The 20,833-nt window shown below is 44.1% G+C and overlaps 1 protein-coding gene across 1 annotated transcript in view; it reads left to right on the top strand.

Moving 5' to 3' along the window:
• Positions 1-20,833, top strand: part of flvcr2a (FLVCR choline and putative heme transporter 2a) — a 390,222-nt gene that overhangs the window by 130,666 nt on the left and 238,723 nt on the right. Inside the window, exon 5 of the mRNA XM_072494542.1 lies at positions 17,829-17,932. Coding sequence (XP_072350643.1) covers positions 17,829-17,932 — 104 coding nt within the window. The remainder of the gene's footprint in view (positions 1-17,828; positions 17,933-20,833) is intronic.

Below are 20,833 nucleotides of genomic sequence, written 5' to 3'. Positions count from 1 at the left end.
TCCACACTTCACCGATATTACGAACCCCCTCCTCGTTTCCACCATCCGCTTCGTGTCTGACACATTTGTTTGTAATGCATTTTACCTCGTGAGACACGTGAGGAACCAGCAGTAATGTACCTCATTTTAAAACTTTGTCTTTGCAGCTTTTCCTGAGTAATGACATGGCTTATTGGTGTGCTGTTCCCCAATTGTTTTCATTTAAAGAATGAAGAAGACTCATTATGTTTTCATTAAAAACCTCTGCATCGTAACTCAGCAGCAAGCAATTCCAATCAGGTTAACCTAGATCGAATCAAGACAATCCCTTCAGTGCAGAAGGAGGCCATTCGGCCCATCGAGTATGCACCAACCCTTCAAATGAGCACTCTACCCATATCCACCCCCTCTATATCCATAACCCGGTAACCTAACCTGCACATCCCTGGACACTAAGGGGCAGATGTTTCAAAAGGAAAGACGATAAAGTGGCATTTTAACCTGCCAGATGTAGAAGAGGGTTCTGTGGCTGTTAAAGGGGGAAGCAAAGCTGTTAAATTTGATCAGGATAAGGGATCTGAAACGATACAGTCTGCTGTATCTGCACAATGATCCAATTTCTAGCATAGTGCATTGGAACAGGGCACAGCAGGCATCATGGACCAATGGCCACTTTGTGGGCAGTAAGATTCAATGAACAGAACGCCTCACAATGTTCTCGGCCTTACCCACAGCAAAGGCAGCTCTATAACTCTGTACTTTCTTATTTGGAGGTTAAGATTCTTTTCAGTGTATTTTCTGTCTGTACCGAGGTCTCCACACATACTATCCCTCTTTGAGAAGTAGAATGGCCGTTGGGATATCCATGACTGGAGTTGAGATGACATTTCCTTTACCAGGTTTTCTTCCTGTTTTCTGGGCAGGTGTTTGATTCCGTCATGCCTCTGAGGGTGTGATTGAGATCCATGATCTGAGAGTGTGATTGAGATCCATGATCTGAGAGTGTGATTGAGATCCATGATCTGAGAGTGTGATTGAGATCCATGATCTGAGAGTGTGATTGAGATCCATGATCTGAGAGTGTGATTGAGATCCATGATCTGAGAATGTGATTGAATTCCATGATCTGAGATTGTGATTTAATTCCAAGATCTGAGGGTGTGATTGAGATCCATGCCTCTGAGATTGTGATTGAGATCCATGATCTGAGATTGTGATTGAGATCCATGATCTGAGGGTGTGAATGAGATCCATGATCTGAGAGTGTGATTGAGATCCATGATCAGAGAGTGTGATTGAGATCCATGATCTGAGAGTGTCATCGAGATCCATGATCTGAGAGTGTGATTGAGATCCATGATCTGAGAATGTGATTGAATTCCATGATCTGAGATTGTGATTTAATTCCAAGATCTGAGGGTGTGATTGAGATCCATGCCTCTGAGATTGTGATTGAGATCCATGATCTGAGATTGTGATTGAGATCCATGATCTGAGGGTGTGAATGAGATCCATGATCTGAGAGTGTGATTGTGATCCATGATCTGAGATTGAGATCCATGATCTGAGAGTGTGATTGAGATCCATGATCTGAGAATGTGATTGAATTCCATGATCTGAGATTGTGATCGAGATCCATGATCTCAGAGTGTGATTGAATTCCATGAGGGTGTGATTGAGATCCATGCCTCTGAAATTGTGATTGAGATCCATGATCTGAGATTGTGATTGAGAACCATGATCTGAGAGTGTGATTTAAATCCATGATCTGAGGGTGTGAGTGAGATCCATGGTCTGAGAGTGTGATTGAGATCTGTGCCTCTTGCGATTGTGATTGGGATCCATGATCTGAGATTGTGATTGTGAGTCATGATTTGAGAGTGTGATTGCATTCTGTGCCTCTGAGATTGTGATTGGGATCCATGATCTGAGAGTGTGATTGAGATCCATGATCTGAGGGTGTGAATGAGATCCATGATCTGAGAGTGTGATTGAGATCCATGATATGAGATTGTGATTGAGATCCATAATCTGAGATTGTGATTGTGATCCATGATCTGAGTGTGATTGAGATCCATGATCTGAGATTGTTATTGAGATTATTGCCTCTGAGATTGTGATTGAGATCAATGATCTGAGAGTGCGATTGAGATCCATGATCTTTGATTGTGATTGGGATCCATGATCTGAGAGTGTGATTGAGATCCATGATCTTTGATTGTGATTGGGATCCATGATCTGAGAGTGTGATTGTGATCCATGATCTGAGAGTGTGATTGTGATCCACGATCTGAGAGTGTAATTGGGATCAGTGATCTGAGTGTGATTGAGACCCATGATCTGAGATTGTGATTGTGATCCATGATCTGAGAGTGTGATTGAGATCAATGATCTGAGAGTGCGATTGAGATCCATGATCTTTGATTGTGATTGGGATCCATGATCTGAGAGTGTGATTGAGATCCATGATCTGAGATTGTGATTGAGATCAATGATCTGAGAATGTGATTGTGATCCATGATCCGAGAGTGTGATTGTGATCCATGATCTGAGAGTGTAATTGGGATCCATGATCTGAGTGTGATTGAGATCCATGATCTGAGATTGTGATTGTGATCCATGATCTGAGATTGTGATTGAGAACCATGATCTGAGAGTGTGATTTAATTCCATGATCTGAGGGTGTGAGTGAGATCCATGGTCTGAGAGTGTGATTGAGATCTGTGCCTCTTGCGATTGTGATTGGGATCCATGATCTGAGATTGTGATTGTGAGTCATGATTTGAGAGTGTGATTGCATTCTGTGCCTCTGAGATTGTGATTGGGATCCATGATCTGAGAGTGTGATTGAGATCCATGATCTGAGGGTGTGAATGAGATCCATGATCTGAGAGTGTGATTGAGATCCATGATATGAGATTGTGATTGAGATCCATGATCTGAGATTGTGATTGTGATCCATGATCTGAGAGTGTGATTGAGATCCATGATCTGAGATTGTTATTGAGATTATTGCCTCTGAGATTGTGATTGAGATCAATGATCTGAGAGTGCGATTGAGATCCATGATCTTTGATTGTGATTGTGATCCATGATCTGAGAGTGTGATTGTGATCCATGATCTGAGAGTGTGATTGTGATCCACGATCTGAGAGTGTAATTGGGATCCATGATCTGAGTGTGATTGAGACCCATGACCTGAGATTGTGATTGTGATCCATGATCTGAGAGTGTGATTGAGATCAATGATCTGAGAGTGCGATTGAGATCCATGATCTTTGATTGTGATTGGGATCCATGATCTGAGAGTGTGATTGAGATCCATGATCTGAGATTGTGATTGAGATCCATGATCTGAGAGTGTGATTGTGATCCATGATCCGAGAGTGTGATTGTGATCCATGATCTGAGAGTGTAATTGGGATCCATGATCTGAGTGTGATTGAGATCCATGATCTGAGATTGTGATTGTGATCCATGATCTGAGAGTGTAATTGGGATCCATGATCTGAGTGTGATTGAGATCCATGATCTGAGAGTGTGATTGAGATCCATGATCTGAGATTATGATTGAGATCCATGATCTGAGGGTGTGATTGAGATCTGTGCGTCTGAGATTATGATTAAGATCCATTTTTAAAAAATATATATATATTTTCAAATTTTGACATATTTTCAACACCCCCCCCTTACAGAAAAAAGAAAAACAAAGAACACATAAATAGACATCTTACAACTACATCACGTATTCCCCCAATATACAAACCCCCCATTAAGCAATAATAAACACAGTAGAAAACACAAAGTACACCCCCCTCCTCCCCCCCCCCCCCTCTGGGTTGCTGCTGCTGCTGACCACCTCCTAACGCTCCGCGAGAAAGTCTAGGAACGGTTGCCACCACCTGAAGAACCCTTGCACAGACTCTCTCAAGGCAAATTTTACCCTCTCCAATTTAATGAACCCTGCCGTGTCGCTGATCCAGGATTCCACGCTCGGGGGCCTCGCATCCTTCCACTGTAGCAGAATCCTCCGCCGGGCTACCAGGGACGCAAAGGCCAGACTATCGGCCTCTTTCGCCTCCTGCACTCGCGGCTCGTCCGATACCCCAAATAGTGCTAACCCCCAGCTCGGCTTAACCCGGGTGTTCACCACCTTAGACATCATCCTCTCAATACCCCTCCAGAACCCATCCAGCGCCGGGCACGCCCAGAACATGTGGGTATGATTTGCTGGGCTCCCCGAGCACCTCACACACCTGTCTTCCACCCAAAGAACCTGCTCAGCCTCGCCCCTGTCATATGCGCTCTGTGAAGAACCTTCAATTGTATCAGGCTAAGCCTGGCACAAGAGGAGGAAAAATTAACCCTACCCAGGGCGTCCGCCCACGCACCCTCTTCTATCTCCTCCCCCAGCTCCTCCTCCCATTTACCCTTTAGCTCCTCCACCGAGGTCTCCTCCTCCTCCTGCATCTCCTGATAGATCGCCGATACCCTGCCTTCTCCAACCCACACCCCCGAGAGCACCCTATCCTGGATCCTGAGTGCTGGAAGCAGCGGGAACTCCCTCACCTGCCGTCTTACAAACGCCCTTACCTGCATGTACCTGAAGGCATTTCCGGGGGAAAGCCCAAATTTTTCTTCCAGCGCCCCAAGGCTCGCAAACGTCCCATCTGAAAACAGGTCCCCCATCCTTCTAATTCCTGCCCTGTGCCAGCTCAGGAACCCTCCATCCATTCTCCCCGGGACGAACCGATGGTTCTCCCGGATCGGGGACCAAACCGAAGCCTCTACCTCACCCCTGTGGCATCTCCACTGCCACCAAATTTTCAAAGTCGCCGCCACCACCGGACTCGTGGTGTACCTTGTCACCGGGAGTGGCAGCGCTGCTGTCACCAGCGCTCCCAGACTCGTGCCCACACAGGACGCCATCTCCAGCCTCTTCCATGCCGCCCCCTCCCCCTCCATTACCCACTTGCGTATCACCACCACATTGGCAGCCCAGTAATACCCACACAGATTAGGTAACGCTAACCCTCCTCTGTCCGTACTCCGTTCCAGAAACACCCTTCTCACCCTCGGGGTCTTTTTCGCCCACACGAATCCCATGATGCTCCTACTGACCCGCTTAAAAAAGGCCTTAGGGATCAGGATGGGGAGGCACTGGAATATAAAAAGGAACCTCGGGAGCACCTTCACCGACTGTACCCTACCCGCCAGGGAGAGTGACAGCATATCCCACCTTTTAAACTCCTCCTTCATCTGCTCCACCAGTCACGTAAAGTTGATATTGTGTAGGGCCCCCCAGCGCCTGGCCACCTGGATCCCCAGATACCGAAAATTCCTTTCTGCTCTCTTAAATGGAAGCTCGTCTACCCCCCTTCTCTGGTCCCCTGGGTGTACCACGAAGAGCTCACTCTTCCCCACGTTGAGCTTTTGCCCGGAAAAGTCCCCAAACTCCCTGAGGATCCGCATCACCTCCGGCATCTCTCCCACCGGGTCCGCCACATACAGTAACAGGTCATCGGCATACAACGATACCTGGTGTTCCTCTCCCCCGCCCCCCCCGGACCAGCCCCCTTCAGTTCCTGGACTCCCTTAGAGCCATAGCCAAAGGCTCAATTGCCAATGCAAGTAGCAAGGGGGTTAGGGGGCACCCCTGCCTCGTCCCCCGGTACAGCCAAAAGTATTCCAACCTCCTCCGATTCGTGGCCACATTCGCCACCGGGGCTTCGTAAAGTAGCCTGACCCAACTAATGAACCCCTCCCCGAACCCAAACCTCCTCAACACTTTCCAAAGGTACCCCCACTCCACCCTATCGAAGGCCTTCTCCGTGTCCATCGCCACCACTATCTCCGCCTCCCCCTCCACTGCAGGCATCATGATTACATTAAGGAGCCTCATCATATGGGTATTCATAGAATTTACAATGCAGAAGGAGGCCATTCGGCCCATCGAGTCTGCACCGGCTCTTGGAAAGAGCACCCGACCCAAGGTCAACACCTCCACCCTATCCCCGTAACCCAGTAACCCCACCCAACACTAAGGGCAATTTTGGACACTAAGGGCAATTTAGAATGGCCAATCCACCTAACCTGCACATCTTTGGCCTGTGGGAGGAAACCGGAGCACCCAGAGGAAACCCACGCACACACGGGGAGGATGTGCAGACTCCGCACAGACAGTGACCCAAGCCGGAATCGAACCTGGGACCCTGGAGCTGTGAAGCAATTGTGCTATCCACAAGGCTACCGTGCTGCCCCAGCTGCCTTCCCTTAACAAAACCCGTCTGGTCCTCGTGAATCACCCCTGGGACACACTCCTCAATTCTGGTAGCCAACACCTTCGCTAACAGCTTCGCGTCCATGTTGAGGAGAGAGATTGGCCTATACGACCCACACTGTAATGGGTCCTTGTCCCGCTTCAAGATCAGCGAGATCAGCGCCCTGGACATCGTCGGGGGTAGGGCCCCCCCTCCCTCGCCTCATTGAAAGTCCTCACTAATAGACGGCCCAGCAGGTCCATGTACCCATCTGGCCCCGGTGCCTTCCCCGCCTGCATACTCCCCAGCCCCTTAGTCAGCTCCTCCAGCCCGACCGGTGCCCCAAGCCCAGCCACCTGCTCCTCCTCCACCCTCGGGAACCTCAGCAGATCCAAATACCGACGCATCAGACCTATACAGCCCCTCGTAAAAGTCTCTAAATACCCCATTTATTCCCACCGCACTCCGCACCGTCTTCCCCCCTTTATCCCTAACTCCCCCAATCTCCCTCGCTGCCTCCCGCTTCCGAAGCTGGTGTGCCAACATCCGGCTAGCCTTCTCCCCGAACTCATACACCGCCCCTTGCGCTTTCCTCCACTGCACCTCTGCCTTCTTTGTGGTCAACAGGTCAAACTCGACCTGGAGGCTTCGTCGCTCCTTGAGTAGTCCCTCCTCGGGGACCTCTGCATACCTCCTATCCACCCTTAAAATCTCCCCCACCAATCTCTCCCTCTCCTCCTTCTGGGCCCTAGTGGAGATTAGCTCTCCCCTAATCTGATCTGAGAGTGTGATTGTGATCCATGATCTGAGTGTGATTGAAATCCATGATCTGAGAGTGTGATTGAGATCCATAATCTAAGATTGTGATTGAGATCCATGATCTGAGCGTGTGATTGAGATTCATGATCTGAGAGTGTGATTGAGATCCATGATCTGAGAGTGTGATTGTGATCCATGATCTAAGAGTGTGATTGTAATCCATAATCTAAGATTGTGATTGAGATCCATGACCTGACATACATGATCTGAGAATGTGATTAAGATCCATGATCTGAGAATGAGATTGAGATCCATGATCTGAGAGTGTGATTGAGATCCATGATCTGAGTGTGATTGAAATCCATGATCTGAGAGTGTGATTGAGATCCATGATCTGAGAGTGTGATTGAGATCTATGATCTGAGATTGTGATTGAGATCCATGATCTGAGAGTGAGATTGAGATCCATGATCTGAGTGAGATTGAGATCCATGATCTGGAATTGTGATTGAGATCCATGATCTGGAATTGTGATTGAGATTCATGATCTGGAATTGTGATTTAGATCCATGATCTGGAATTGTGATTGAGATCCATGATAAGGAATTGTGATTGAGATCCATGGTCTGATAGTGTGATTGAGATCCATGACCTGAGCGTGTGATTGAGATACATGATCTGAGAATGTGATTAAGATCCGTGATCTGAGAATGAGATTGAGATCCATGATCTGAGAGTGTGATTGAGATCCATGATCTGAGAATGTGATTAAGATCCATGATCTGAGAATGCGATTGAGATCCATGATCTGAGAGTGTGATTGAGATCCATGATCTGAGAGTGTGATTGAGATCCATGATCTGAGTGTGTGATTGAAATCCATGATCTGAGAGTGTGATTGAGATGTATGATCTGAGATTGTGATTGAGATCCATGATCTGAGAGTGAGATTGAGATCCATGATCTGAGTGAGATTGAGATCCATGATCTGGAATTGTGATTGAGATCCATGATCTGGAATTGTGATTGAGATTCATGATCTGGAATTGTGGTTTAGATCCATGATCTGGGATTGTGATTGAGATCCATGATAAGGAATTGTGATTGAGATCCATGGTCTGATAGTGTGATTGAGATCCATGATATGCGAGTGTGTTTGAGACCCATGCCTCTGAGATTGTGCTCGAGAGCCATGATCTGAGTGTGATTGTGATCCATGATCTGAGAGTGTGATTGAGATCCATGATCTGAGAATGTGATTAAGATCCATGATCTGAGAATGAGATTGAGATCCATGATCTGAGAGTGTGATTGAGATCCATGATCTGAGTGTGATTGAGATCCATGATCTTAGAGTGTGATTGAAATCCATGATCTGAGTGTGATTGTGATCCATGATCTGAGAGTGTGATTGAGGTCCATGATCTGAGAATGTGATTAAGATCCATGATCTGAGAATGAGATTGAGATCCATGATCTGAGTGTGTGATTGAGATCCATGATCTGAGTGTGATTGAAATCCATGATCTGAGAGTGTGATTGAGATCCATGATCTGAGAGTGTGATTGAGATCTATGATCTGAGATTGTGATTGAGATCCATGATCTGAGAGTGAGATTGAGATCCATGATCTGAGTGATATTGAGATCCATGATCTGGAATTGTGATTGAGATCCATGATCTGGAATTGTGATTGAGATTCATGATCTGGAATTGTGATTTAGATCCATGATCTGGAATTGTGATTGAGATCCATGATAAGGAATTGTGATTGAGATCCATGGTCTGATAGTGTGATTGAGATCCATGACCTGAGCGTGTGATTGAGATTCTTGATCTGAGAGTGTGATTGAGATCCATGATCTGAGAGTGTGATTGTGATCCATGATCTGAGCGTGTGATTGAGATTCATGATCTGAGAGTGTGATTGAGATCCATGATCTGAGAGTGTGATTGTGATCCATGATCTGAGAGTGTGATTGAAATCCATGATCTGAGAGTGTGATTGAGATCCATGATCTGAGAGTGTGATTGAGATGTATGATCTGAGATTGTGATTGAGATCCATGATCTGAGAGTGAGATTGAGATCCATGATCTGAGTGAGATTGAGATCCATGATCTGGAATTGTGATTGAGATCCATGATCTGGAATTGTGATTGAGATTCATGATCTGGAATTGTGATTTAGATCCATGATCTGGGATTGTGATTGAGATCCATGATAAGGAATTGTGATTGAGATCCATGGTCTGATAGTGTGATTGAGATCCATGATATGCGAGTGTGTTTGAGACCCATGCCTCTGAGATTGTGCTCGAGAGCCATGATCTGAGTGTGATTGTGATCCATGATCTGAGAGTGTGATTGAGATCCATGATCTGAGAATGTGATTAAGATCCATGATCTGAGAATGAGATTGAGATCCATGATCTGAGAGTGTGATTGAGATCCATGATCTGAGTGTGATTGAGATCCATGATCTTAGAGTGTGATTGAAATCCATGATCTGAGTGTGATTGTGATCCATGATCTGAGAGTGTGATTGAGGTCCATGATCTGAGAATGTGATTAAGATCCATGATCTGAGAATGAGATTGAGATCCATGATCTGAGAGTGTGATTGAGATCCATGATCTGAGTGTGATTGAAATCCATGATCTGAGAGTGTGATTGAGATCCATGATCTGAGAGTGTGATTGGGATCTATGATCTGAGATTGTGATTGAGATCCATGATCTGAGAGTGAGATTGAGATCCATGATCTGAGTGAGATTGAGATCCATGATCTGGAATTGTGATTGAGATCCATGATCTGGAATTGTAATTGAGATTCATGATCTGGAATTGTGATTTAGATCCATGATCTGGAATTGTGATTGAGATCCATGATAAGGAATTGTGATGGAGATCCATGGTCTGATAGTGTGATTGAGATCCATGACCTGAGCGTGTGATTGAGATTCTTGATCTGAGAGTATGATTGAGATCCATGATCTGAGAGTGTGATTGTGATCCATGATCTGAGCGTGTGATTGAGATTCATGATCTGAGAGTGTGATTGAGATCCATGATCTGAGAGTGTGATTGTGATCCATGATCTGAGTGTGATTGTAATCCATAATCGAAGATTGTGATTGAGATCCATGATTTGACAGTGTGATTGAGATACATGATCTGAGAATGTGATTAAGATCCATGATCTGAGAATTAGATTGAGATCCATGATCTGAGAGTGTGATTGAGATCCATGATCTGAGAATGTGATTAAGATCCATGATCTGAGAGTGTGATTGAGATCCATGATCTGAGAGTGTGATTGAGATCCATGATCTGAGTGTGTGATTGAAATCCATGATCTGAGAGTGTGATTGAGATCCATGATCTGAGAGTGTGATTGAGATGTATGATCTGAGATTGTGATTGAGATCCATGATCTGAGAGTGAGATTGAGATCCATGATCTGAGTGAGATTGAGATCCATGATCTGGAATTGTGATTGAGACCCATGATCTGGATTTGTGATTGAGATTCATGATCTGGAATTGTGATTTAGATCCATGATCTGGAATTGTGATTGAGATCCATGATAAGGAATTGTGATTGAGATCCATGGTCTGATAGTGTGATTGAGATCCATGATATGCGGGTGTGTTTGAGACCCATGCCTCTGAGATTGTGCTCGAGAGCCATGATCAGAGTGTGATTGTGATCCATGATCTGAGAGTGTGATTGAGATCCATGATCTGAGAATGTGATTAAGATCCATGATCTGAGAATGAAATTGAGATCCATGATCTGAGAGTGTGATTGAGATCCATGATCTGAGTGTGATTGAGATCCATGATCTTAGAGTGTGATTGAGATCCATGATCTGAGAGTGTAAATGAAATCCATGATCTGAGAGTGAGATTGAGATCCATGATCTGAGTGAGATTGAGATCCATGATCTGGAATTGTGATTGAGATCCATGATCTGGAATTGTGATTGAGATTCATGATCTGGAATTGTGATTTAGATCCATGATCTGGGATTGTGATTGAGATCCATGATCTGAGAATGTGATTAAGATCCATGATCTGAGAATGAGATTGAGATCCATGATCTGAGAGTGTGATTGAGATCCATGATCTGAGTGTGATTGAGATCCATGATCTTAGAGTGTGATTGAGATGTATGATCTGAGATTGTGATTGAGATCCATGATCTGAGAGTGAGATTGAGATCCATGATCTGAGTGAGATTGAGATCCATGATCTGGAATTATGATTGAGATCCATGATCTGGAATTGTGATTGAGATTCATGATCTGGAATTGTGATTTAGATCCATGATCTGGGATTGTGATTGAGATCCATGATAAGGAATTGTGATTGAGATCCATGGTCTGATAGTGTGATTGAGATCCATGATATGCGAGTGTGTTTGAGACCCATGCCTCTGAGATTGTGCTCGAGAGCCATGATCTGAGTGTGATTGTGATCCATGATCTGAGAGTGTGATTGAGATCCATGATCTGAGAATGTGATTAAGATCCATGATCTGAGAATGAGATTGAGATCCATGATCTGAGAGTGTGATTGAGATCCATGATCTGAGTGTGATTGAGATCCATGATCTTAGAGTGTGATTGAAATCCATGATCTGAGTGTGATTGTGATCCATGATCTGAGAGTGTGATTGAGGTCCATGATCTGAGAATGTGATTAAGATCCATGATCTGAGAGTGTGATTGAGATCCATGATCTGAGAATGAGATTGAGATCCATGATCTGAGAGTGTGATTGAGATCCATGATCAGAGTGTGATTGAAATCCATGATCTGAGAGTGTGATTGAGATCCATGATCTGAGCGTGTGATTGAGATTCTTGATCTGAGAGTGTGATTGAGATCCATGATCTGAGAGTGTGATTGTGATCCATGATCTGAGCGTGTGATTGAGATTCATGATCTGAGAGTGTGATTGAGATCCATGATCTGAGAGTGTGATTGTGATCCATGATCTGAGAGTGTGATTGAAATCCATGATCTGAGAGTGTGATTGAGATCCATGATCTGAGAGTGTGATTGAGATGTATGATCTGAGATTGTGATTGAGATCCATGACCTGAGCGTGTGATTGAGATTCTTGATCTGAGAGTATGATTGAGATCCATGATCTGGAATTGTGATTGAGATCCATGATCTGGAATTGTGATTGAGATTCATGATCTGGAATTGTGATTTAGATCCATGATCTGGGATTGTGATTGAGATCCATGATAAGGAATTGTGATTGAGATCCATGGTCTGATAGTGTGATTGAGATCCATGATATGCGAGTGTGTTTGAGACCCATGCCTCTGAGATTGTGCTCGAGAGCCATGATCTGAGTGTGATTGTGATCCATGATCTGAGAGTGTGATTGAGATCCATGATCTGAGAATGTGATTAAGATCCATGATCTGAGAATGAGATTGAGATCCATGATCTGAGAGTGTGATTGAGATCCATGATCTGAGTGTGATTGAGATCCATGATCTTAGAGTGTGATTGAAATCCATGATCTGAGTGTGATTGTGATCCATGATCTGAGAGTGTGATTGAGGTCCATGATCTGAGAATGTGATTAAGATCCATGATCTGAGAATGAGATTGAGATCCATGATCTGAGAGTGTGATTGAGATCCATGATCTGAGTGTGATTGAAATCCATGATCTGAGAGTGTGATTGAGATCCATGATCTGAGAGTGTGATTGGGATCTATGATCTGAGATTGTGATTGAGATCCATGATCTGAGAGTGAGATTGAGATCCATGATCTGAGTGAGATTGAGATCCATGATCTGGAATTGTGATTGAGATCCATGATCTGGAATTGTAATTGAGATTCATGATCTGGAATTGTGATTTAGATCCATGATCTGGAATTGTGATTGAGATCCATGATAAGGAATTGTGATGGAGATCCATGGTCTGATAGTGTGATTGAGATCCATGACCTGAGCGTGTGATTGAGATTCTTGATCTGAGAGTATGATTGAGATCCATGATCTGAGAGTGTGATTGTGATCCATGATCTGAGCGTGTGATTGAGATTCATGATCTGAGAGTGTGATTGAGATCCATGATCTGAGAGTGTGATTGTGATCCATGATCTGAGTGTGATTGTAATCCATAATCGAAGATTGTGATTGAGATCCATGATTTGACAGTGTGATTGAGATACATGATCTGAGAATGTGATTAAGATCCATGATCTGAGAATTAGATTGAGATCCATGATCTGAGAGTGTGATTGAAATCCATGATCTGAGAGTGTGATTGAGATCCATGATCTGAGAGTGTGATTGAGATGTATGATCTGAGATTGTGATTGAGATCCATGATCTGAGAGTGAGATTGAGATCCATGATCTGAGTGAGATTGAGATCCATGATCTGGAATTGTGATTGAGACCCATGATCTGGATTTGTGATTGAGATTCATGATCTGGAATTGTGATTTAGATCCATGATCTGGAATTGTGATTGAGATCCATGATAAGGAATTGTGATTGAGATCCATGGTCTGATAGTGTGATTGAGATCCATGATATGCGGGTGTGTTTGAGACCCATGCCTCTGAGATTGTGCTCGAGAGCCATGATCAGAGTGTGATTGTGATCCATGATCTGAGAGTGTGATTGAGATCCATGATCTGAGAATGTGATTAAGATCCATGATCTGAGAATGAAATTGAGATCCATGATCTGAGAGTGTGATTGAGATCCATGATCTGAGTGTGATTGAGATCCATGATCTGAGAGTGTAATTGAAATCCATGATCTGAGAGTGAGATTGAGATCCATGATCTGAGTGTGATTGAGATCCATGATCTTAGAGTGTGATTGAGATGTATGATCTGAGATTGTGATTGAGATCCATGATCTGAGAGTGAGATTGAGATCCATGATCTGAGTGAGATTGAGATCCATGATCTGGAATTATGATTGAGATCCATGATCTGGAATTGTGATTGAGATTCATGATCTGGAATTGTGATTTAGATCCATGATCTGGGATTGTGATTGAGATCCATGATAAGGAATTGTGATTGAGATCCATGGTCTGATAGTGTGATTGAGATCCATGATATGCGAGTGTGTTTGAGACCCATGCCTCTGAGATTGTGCTCGAGAGCCATGATCTGAGTGTGATTGTGATCCATGATCTGAGAGTGTGATTGAGATCCATGATCTGAGAATGTGATTAAGATCCATGATCTGAGAATGAGATTGAGATCCATGATCTGAGAGTGTGATTGAGATCCATGATCTGAGTGTGATTGAGATCCATGATCTTAGAGTGTGATTGAAATCCATGATCTGAGTGTGATTGTGATCCATGATCTGAGAGTGTGATTGAGGTCCATGATCTGAGAATGTGATTAAGATCCATGATCTGAGAGTGTGATTGAGATCCATGATCTGAGAATGAGATTGAGATCCATGATCTGAGAGTGTGATTGAGATCCATGATCAGAGTGTGATTGAAATCCATGATCTGAGAGTGTGATTGAGATCCATGATCTGAGAGTGTGATTGGGATCTATGATCTGAGATTGTGATTGAGATCCATGATCTGAGAGTGAGATTGAGATCCATGATCTGAGTGAGATTGAGATCCATGATCTGGAATTGTGATTGAGATCCATGATCTGGAATTGTAATTGAGATTCATGATCTGGAATTGTGATTTAGATCCATGATCTGGAATTGTGATTGAGATCCATGATAAGGAATTGTGATTGAGATCCATGGTCTGATAGTGTGATTGAGATCCATGACCTGAGCGTGTGATTGAGATTCTTGATCTGAGAGTATGATTGAGATCCATGATCTGAGAGTGTGATTGTGATCCATGATCTGAGCGTGTGATTGAGATTCATGATCTGAGAGTGTGATTGAGATCCATGATCTGAGAGTGTGATTGTGATCCATGATCTGAGTGTGATTGTAATCCATAATCGAAGATTGTGATTGAGATCCATGATTTGACAGTGTGATTGAGATACATGATCTGAGAATGTGATTAAGATCCATGATCTGAGAATTAGATTGAGATCCATGATCTGAGAGTGTGATTGAGATCCATGATCTGAGAATGTGATTAAGATCCATGATCTGAGAGTGTGATTGAGATCCATGATCTGAGAGTGTGATTGAGATCCATGATCTGAGTGTGTGATTGAAATCCATGATCTGAGAGTGTGATTGAGATCCATGATCTGAGAGTGTGAGTGAGATGTATGATCTGAGATTGTGATTGAGATCCATGATCTGAGAGTGAGATTGAGATCCATGATCTGAGTGAGATTGAGATCCATGATCTGGAATTGTGATTGAGATCCATGATCTGGATTTGTGATTGAGATTCATGATCTGGAATTGTGATTTAGATCCATGATCTGGAATTGTGATTGAGATCCATGATGAGGAATTGTGATTGAGATCCATGGTCTGATAGTGTGATTGAGATCCATGATATGCGGGTGTGTTTGAGACCCATGCCTCTGAGATTGTGCTCGAGAGCCATGATCAGAGTGTGATTGTGATCCATGATCTGAGAGTGTGATTGAGATCCATGATCTGAGAATGTGATTAAGATCCATGATCTGAGAATGAGTTTGAGATCCATGATCTGAGAGTGTGATTGAGATCCATGATCTGAGTGTGATTGAGATCCATGATCTTAGAGTGTGATTGAGATCCATGATCTGAGAGTGTAATTGAAATCCATGATCTGAGAGTGAGATTGAGATCCATGATCTGAGTGAGATTGAGATCCATGATCTGGAATTGTGATTGAGATCCATGATCTGGAATTGTGATTGAGATCCATGATAAGGAATTGTGATTCAGATCCATGGTCTGATAGTGTGATTGAGATCCATGATATGCAAGTGTGTTTGAGACCCATGCCTCTGAGATTGTGCTCGAGAGCCATGATCTGAGTGTGATTGTGATCCATGATCTGAGAGTGAGATTGGGATCCATGATCTGAGAGTGAGATAGAGATCCATGACCTGAGAATGAGATTGGGATCCATGATCTGAGAGTGAGATAGAGATCCATGATCTGAGTGTGATTGTGATCCATGATCTGAGAGTGAAATTGAGATCCATGATCTGAGTGAGTTTGAGATCCATGATCTGCAAGTGTGATTGAGATCCATGATCTGCGAGTGTGATTGAGATCCATGATCTGCGAGTGTGATTGAGATCCATGATCTGCGAGTGTGATTGAGATCCATGATCTGAGAGTGTGATTGAGATCCATGGTCTGAGAGTGTGATTGAGATTGATTGCTTGCACATTGGGGTGTGTTCTATTTTATCACAACACTGGCATGTTGGATTTAACGTTTTCAGCTTGGCCAACCTCAGTCTTGTAGATGCCAATGAACAATGTGAACTTGTCCAATCATTTGTCCAGTTTCCCATTAAGGAAGTGGAAACATCTCACTGGTTATTAGGGAGCCTTTGAATAAGGGCTCGTATTGTATCAGAAAAAGTAGTGTCTTGCTGGCCTGTTCTATGCTTTTTCCATCTACTGACTGGATAGATTTGTTACACGTGTAGTTGGTGCTTGATGCATTTGTGACTTGTTCTGAACTTCATGGTGTTATGTGTGTTTTGGAAGCACTTTCAATCTGCTGTCTTATCAAGCCACAAGAATGGAACTATGACACGTGAGCCAAATGATTTTTGCCCTAAGCTACCTGTTTGAATGTTAATGGTCTAATGTTAAAACTGAGGCTAAAATTTTACAGACCTTCACTGGCAGGTTTGAAGGTGGGGGTTCAAAATATGAAGCACGTGTCCTTCCCACCACCCAGCCTCCTGCCCGACCTGTCTCCATTTTACAGGGGACGGTGGAGGTGTCAAGCAGTCTGACCATCATCGAAGTGCCTCGTGCTGTCCCCACTGCTCTTCTACCCGCAGTACACAGAACCCCATGGCCAGCGGGGAGCCCCGCTGCTGTAGCTGCACAGACTGGTATTGAGCAAGGGAGTTGTGACGTTCAGAGGTAACTTGCCCCTCATCCCAAGGTCATACCTCCTTATTAACCCTCATTCTCCTGCAACCTCTCAAACCAAGCCCCGAATACCCTTTCCCTCCTCGTTGGGTGCTCCGCAGATACCCTGGACTTACCCTCCACTAACTCTTCTTCTTTGGAGATTGGCTGTAGTCCCAGCAGTGGCTACCGCTCAAATCAGGTGCTTCTAGGACAACAGAGCTGCTGCCCATCCGATTGGCCAGCAACTCTCTAGGGTGGGGCTACCTTCCCAGATGGGCCGAAGGTCTCATCCTTGACCCCGTTGAGCGTTAAATGACTGCAAGGCAGCCGGTTTCATCAAGGATGTGTTCCTCAATGACTCTTTGGTGGTGGGCCAGAACCCCACATCTGAAAAATCCTGCCCAGAGAAAATCTCAAGGCCACGATCTGAGCAGTTTTATCTTGTATCTCTCTTCAAGATACTTGACAACTGTAATCCAATTTTACCTTGAAGGGATCTAACCTAGTGGATTGAAATCTGAAGAAATCAACTTTCAGCAACGAGGATAATTGAAGACAGAAATAATCCAAAAATTCAATGTTTTTGTTTTTGTAATGAACCCTGTTTTACAGAAAGCTGGTTTTGATTCAGTGGCTTTCTGTGTGAGTATGAGAACAGACCAGATGTGTGTGAATGTCTGAGAATGGCAATGTGTGATGAATAAATGTGAACTTGACCCAGTTACCAGTTGAAATGGCATCGATATCATCAACTTGAGGAACCTGCTGATTGTGTTCTGCTTTCTCTCAGGGTGAAGAATTGAATGCTGGGAGAATTGGACTGACTATTGTGGTTTCTGGCATGGTTGGTTCCATTATCTGTGGAATCTGGTTGGACAAAACCCGAACATACAAGTAAGAGTTAGTTCCAGTCTGCTCCCAGAACCGGGCTTCGCTTTCTCAAAAACATTTCTCCATCTTCTGATTAGCACAGCGTTGGAGGTGGGAAGTAAAGGTGTGTGTGTAATCTACCCAATTGGGACCATGGGTTATGCAGTGTGAAAATGAACCCGCAATGATTCATTTACACTTAAAATGTTGGCAGGGGAAAGAAAAGTTCTGGCAAAAGCAAATGCCCCAAATCAGTTAGCGCAGAATATTATGACTGGCATGAAGCAGGGAACTGAGCCTTCGATATGACTAAATAATGACTGGTGTTTTATTCTGGGCTGGATATCAGTGTGTTGTGAACAGAGGAACTCAATTTTAGGTCAAGATTCCTTGTGTGATCAGTCCGTCATACCCAGAGTTTGTTCATGATGGCAAAGTACTTCCCTGGGGGAAGGATTATTTGTACCTCCCATTGACAGCTCAATTCCCCGCCTCTTGCTCAGTTTGGTTACAATGAACCCAACACATAGAAGAAAACATGATGCCCGAGACTTTGTGCAATTCTTTCCTCAGAAGTTCAAAAGTCTTCGATTGTCTGCTCTCAGTACAGCATGATAAGCTATCTGAGTCAGGATTGTCTTTTACAATCCCAGTATGACATGGTATAACTGGTCTCTAATATTTCTTGCTGAAATTGAGTTTTTTATGTAAATGTTAGAGTTGCCAACCAATTTTTAAATCTGCCTGACTGGGGTCTGCCAACGTAACTCGCATTTATTACAACTTTATAACTTTGTATGTTTTTAAATGTGAAACTACTGTCTTTGCTGTTTAAAATTGCAGCCAGTTGAGATTTAAAAACCTGACTATTTAAACCAGCCGGGTACTAATCCTAACCTGTGGCTTGTCACAGACCAGTGACGACACAATCAGGCAATGCGGCAAGACAGCTCTTAATACCAAACTGGAGTTCCCACTGCTCACCAGCTGCTGCTCCCACTGATTTTGTCGTGTCTGCCGGGTTAGCCTTCTCACTCCCAGATACGTAGGACTTCTCTCCGTGTGCATCTCCCTGCGCCAAGGTTTCCAGAGCCACACCATAGATCCGTGGGACATGCTTTCTGGCTTGTGGTGCCATTTTTCAAGCTTGGTCCTGCTCATTAACTCTCCTTTCCTCAATCCAGTGCTGGCGGCATGCTCCTGTCATTTAAACCTGCAGGAAATGTGAAGTCTGCCTGCTGTGTGATCAGGTCAGAGCTAATTGTGCATTGCAATCCCCACACCTGTTGTTGGGAGTAATGGAATCTTTAGCCCAAATGTGTGAGAAGTGTTTAGGTTATGCCATTAGTTTCGTTTGTTTCAGTGTGAAGTGACTGAATGCCCCACAATAACTGGTAAAAGATTGGGAACACTGTAGAGTAATAGCAAATCACTACCCTGTAATCTGTATGCGTCAAATTCGCTTTGGTCACAAAGTCTTGCTTCCTACAGTTATGCAGATACTGTAAAATCTAGAATGTTGGTCTTTTGGACAAAGTCATTTGGAATCTGAGCTTATTCGCTGCTGATCTATGCATTTTCTCCCTAATACTGTTTTGCCTCTTTGCTGCCTTTGAGAAGGAATGCATTCCAAACAACTTTACAACTTTAACTACAACTAACATGTAAGTATCTTAAATAGTTCTCAAGGTTGGAGTTAAAGTCCCAGAACATTTGGTTTGTGTCTGGGAAAGAAACTATGAAAATGCCTGTAGATTTGGAAACCCGGTTTGCTGGGTAAATTGCATCCGAACTCTGGCAGCACCCACCTCAAAACCCATCACCAAGCACCTCTGCTTCAACTCCCCATTGGCAACGTTAGCACCCTGGAGGTGAGCAGGTGTCCCTCCATATTCTTGCCCTGTGGCAGCCTGCAGCTGAGGGAGTTGTACGTCGCCACATGTTTTCACCTTTCTGCACTTTTCACCAGCTCGGGATATCCCAAAGAACTTTACAGCAAATGAAATACTTTTGAGGTGTAGTCAATGCTGCAAGCTTTCCTGAGCAGCAATATGATAATGTTCAGATCATCTGGTTTTGTGATGTAGATTGAGGAAGAAATATTCACCTGGAGGCCTGAAATAATTCCACAACTTTTTTTTCAAACTAGCTCTGGTAATCTCCAGCTGAAAGGCCAGACAGGTCCTCGGTTCAACATCTTATCAGAAAGGTGACATCGCCAACAATGCAGCAGGCACTCCCTTGGTGCTGCACTGGAGGGTCAGTCCTGGTATATTTTGTACTCAAGACCTAGACCACCGCCTGAATCCATAAGCCCCTGACTCAGAGGTGGCAGTGATACTGGCAGAGGCATGACTGACAGGGCAGCCCAAAGTGGAGGACCCCCCACATCGGGACCCTCGGCTCCGAGGATATCCTTGCATGTTACAAACTTTCAGACACACCTTGGCCTTTTTTTTATTCAATAGGGGCTTGAGATAGTTATTGAGAGATTTGACAGATATTTGGGGGAGACAGTTATTGAGGATTTGAGGGTTATTGGGGGGTAGACAGTAATTGGGGTTAAAAGCAAATTACTGCAGATGCTGGAATCTGAAACACAAACAGAAAATGCTGGACAATCTCAGCAGGTCTGACAGCCTCTGTGGAGAGAGAAGGCAGCTGACGTTTCCAGTCTGGATGGCTCTTTCTCAAAGCTGGAGAGAACTGGAAATGGGGTCAGATTTATACTGTAGTGGGAGGGCGTGGATAGGGGGCCAGCAATGGAGATTGACAAAGATGTCGTGGACAGAAAGACGAAGGGAATGTAAATGTAGTTGATTAAGGCTGAGAAGGGGTTGATAGCGGCACATAAAGAGATTAGAATGTGTGAACGGCAAAACAAAGGTCAGCAGTGTGTTAAAGGGCAACTAGGAACAGAAATAA

The sequence above is a fragment of the Scyliorhinus torazame genome, chromosome 2, assembly GCF_047496885.1.
Source record: "Scyliorhinus torazame isolate Kashiwa2021f chromosome 2, sScyTor2.1, whole genome shotgun sequence".
NCBI classification, from domain to species: domain Eukaryota; kingdom Metazoa; phylum Chordata; class Chondrichthyes; order Carcharhiniformes; family Scyliorhinidae; genus Scyliorhinus; species Scyliorhinus torazame.
This window is presented reverse-complemented; position numbering and strand designations above follow the sequence as displayed.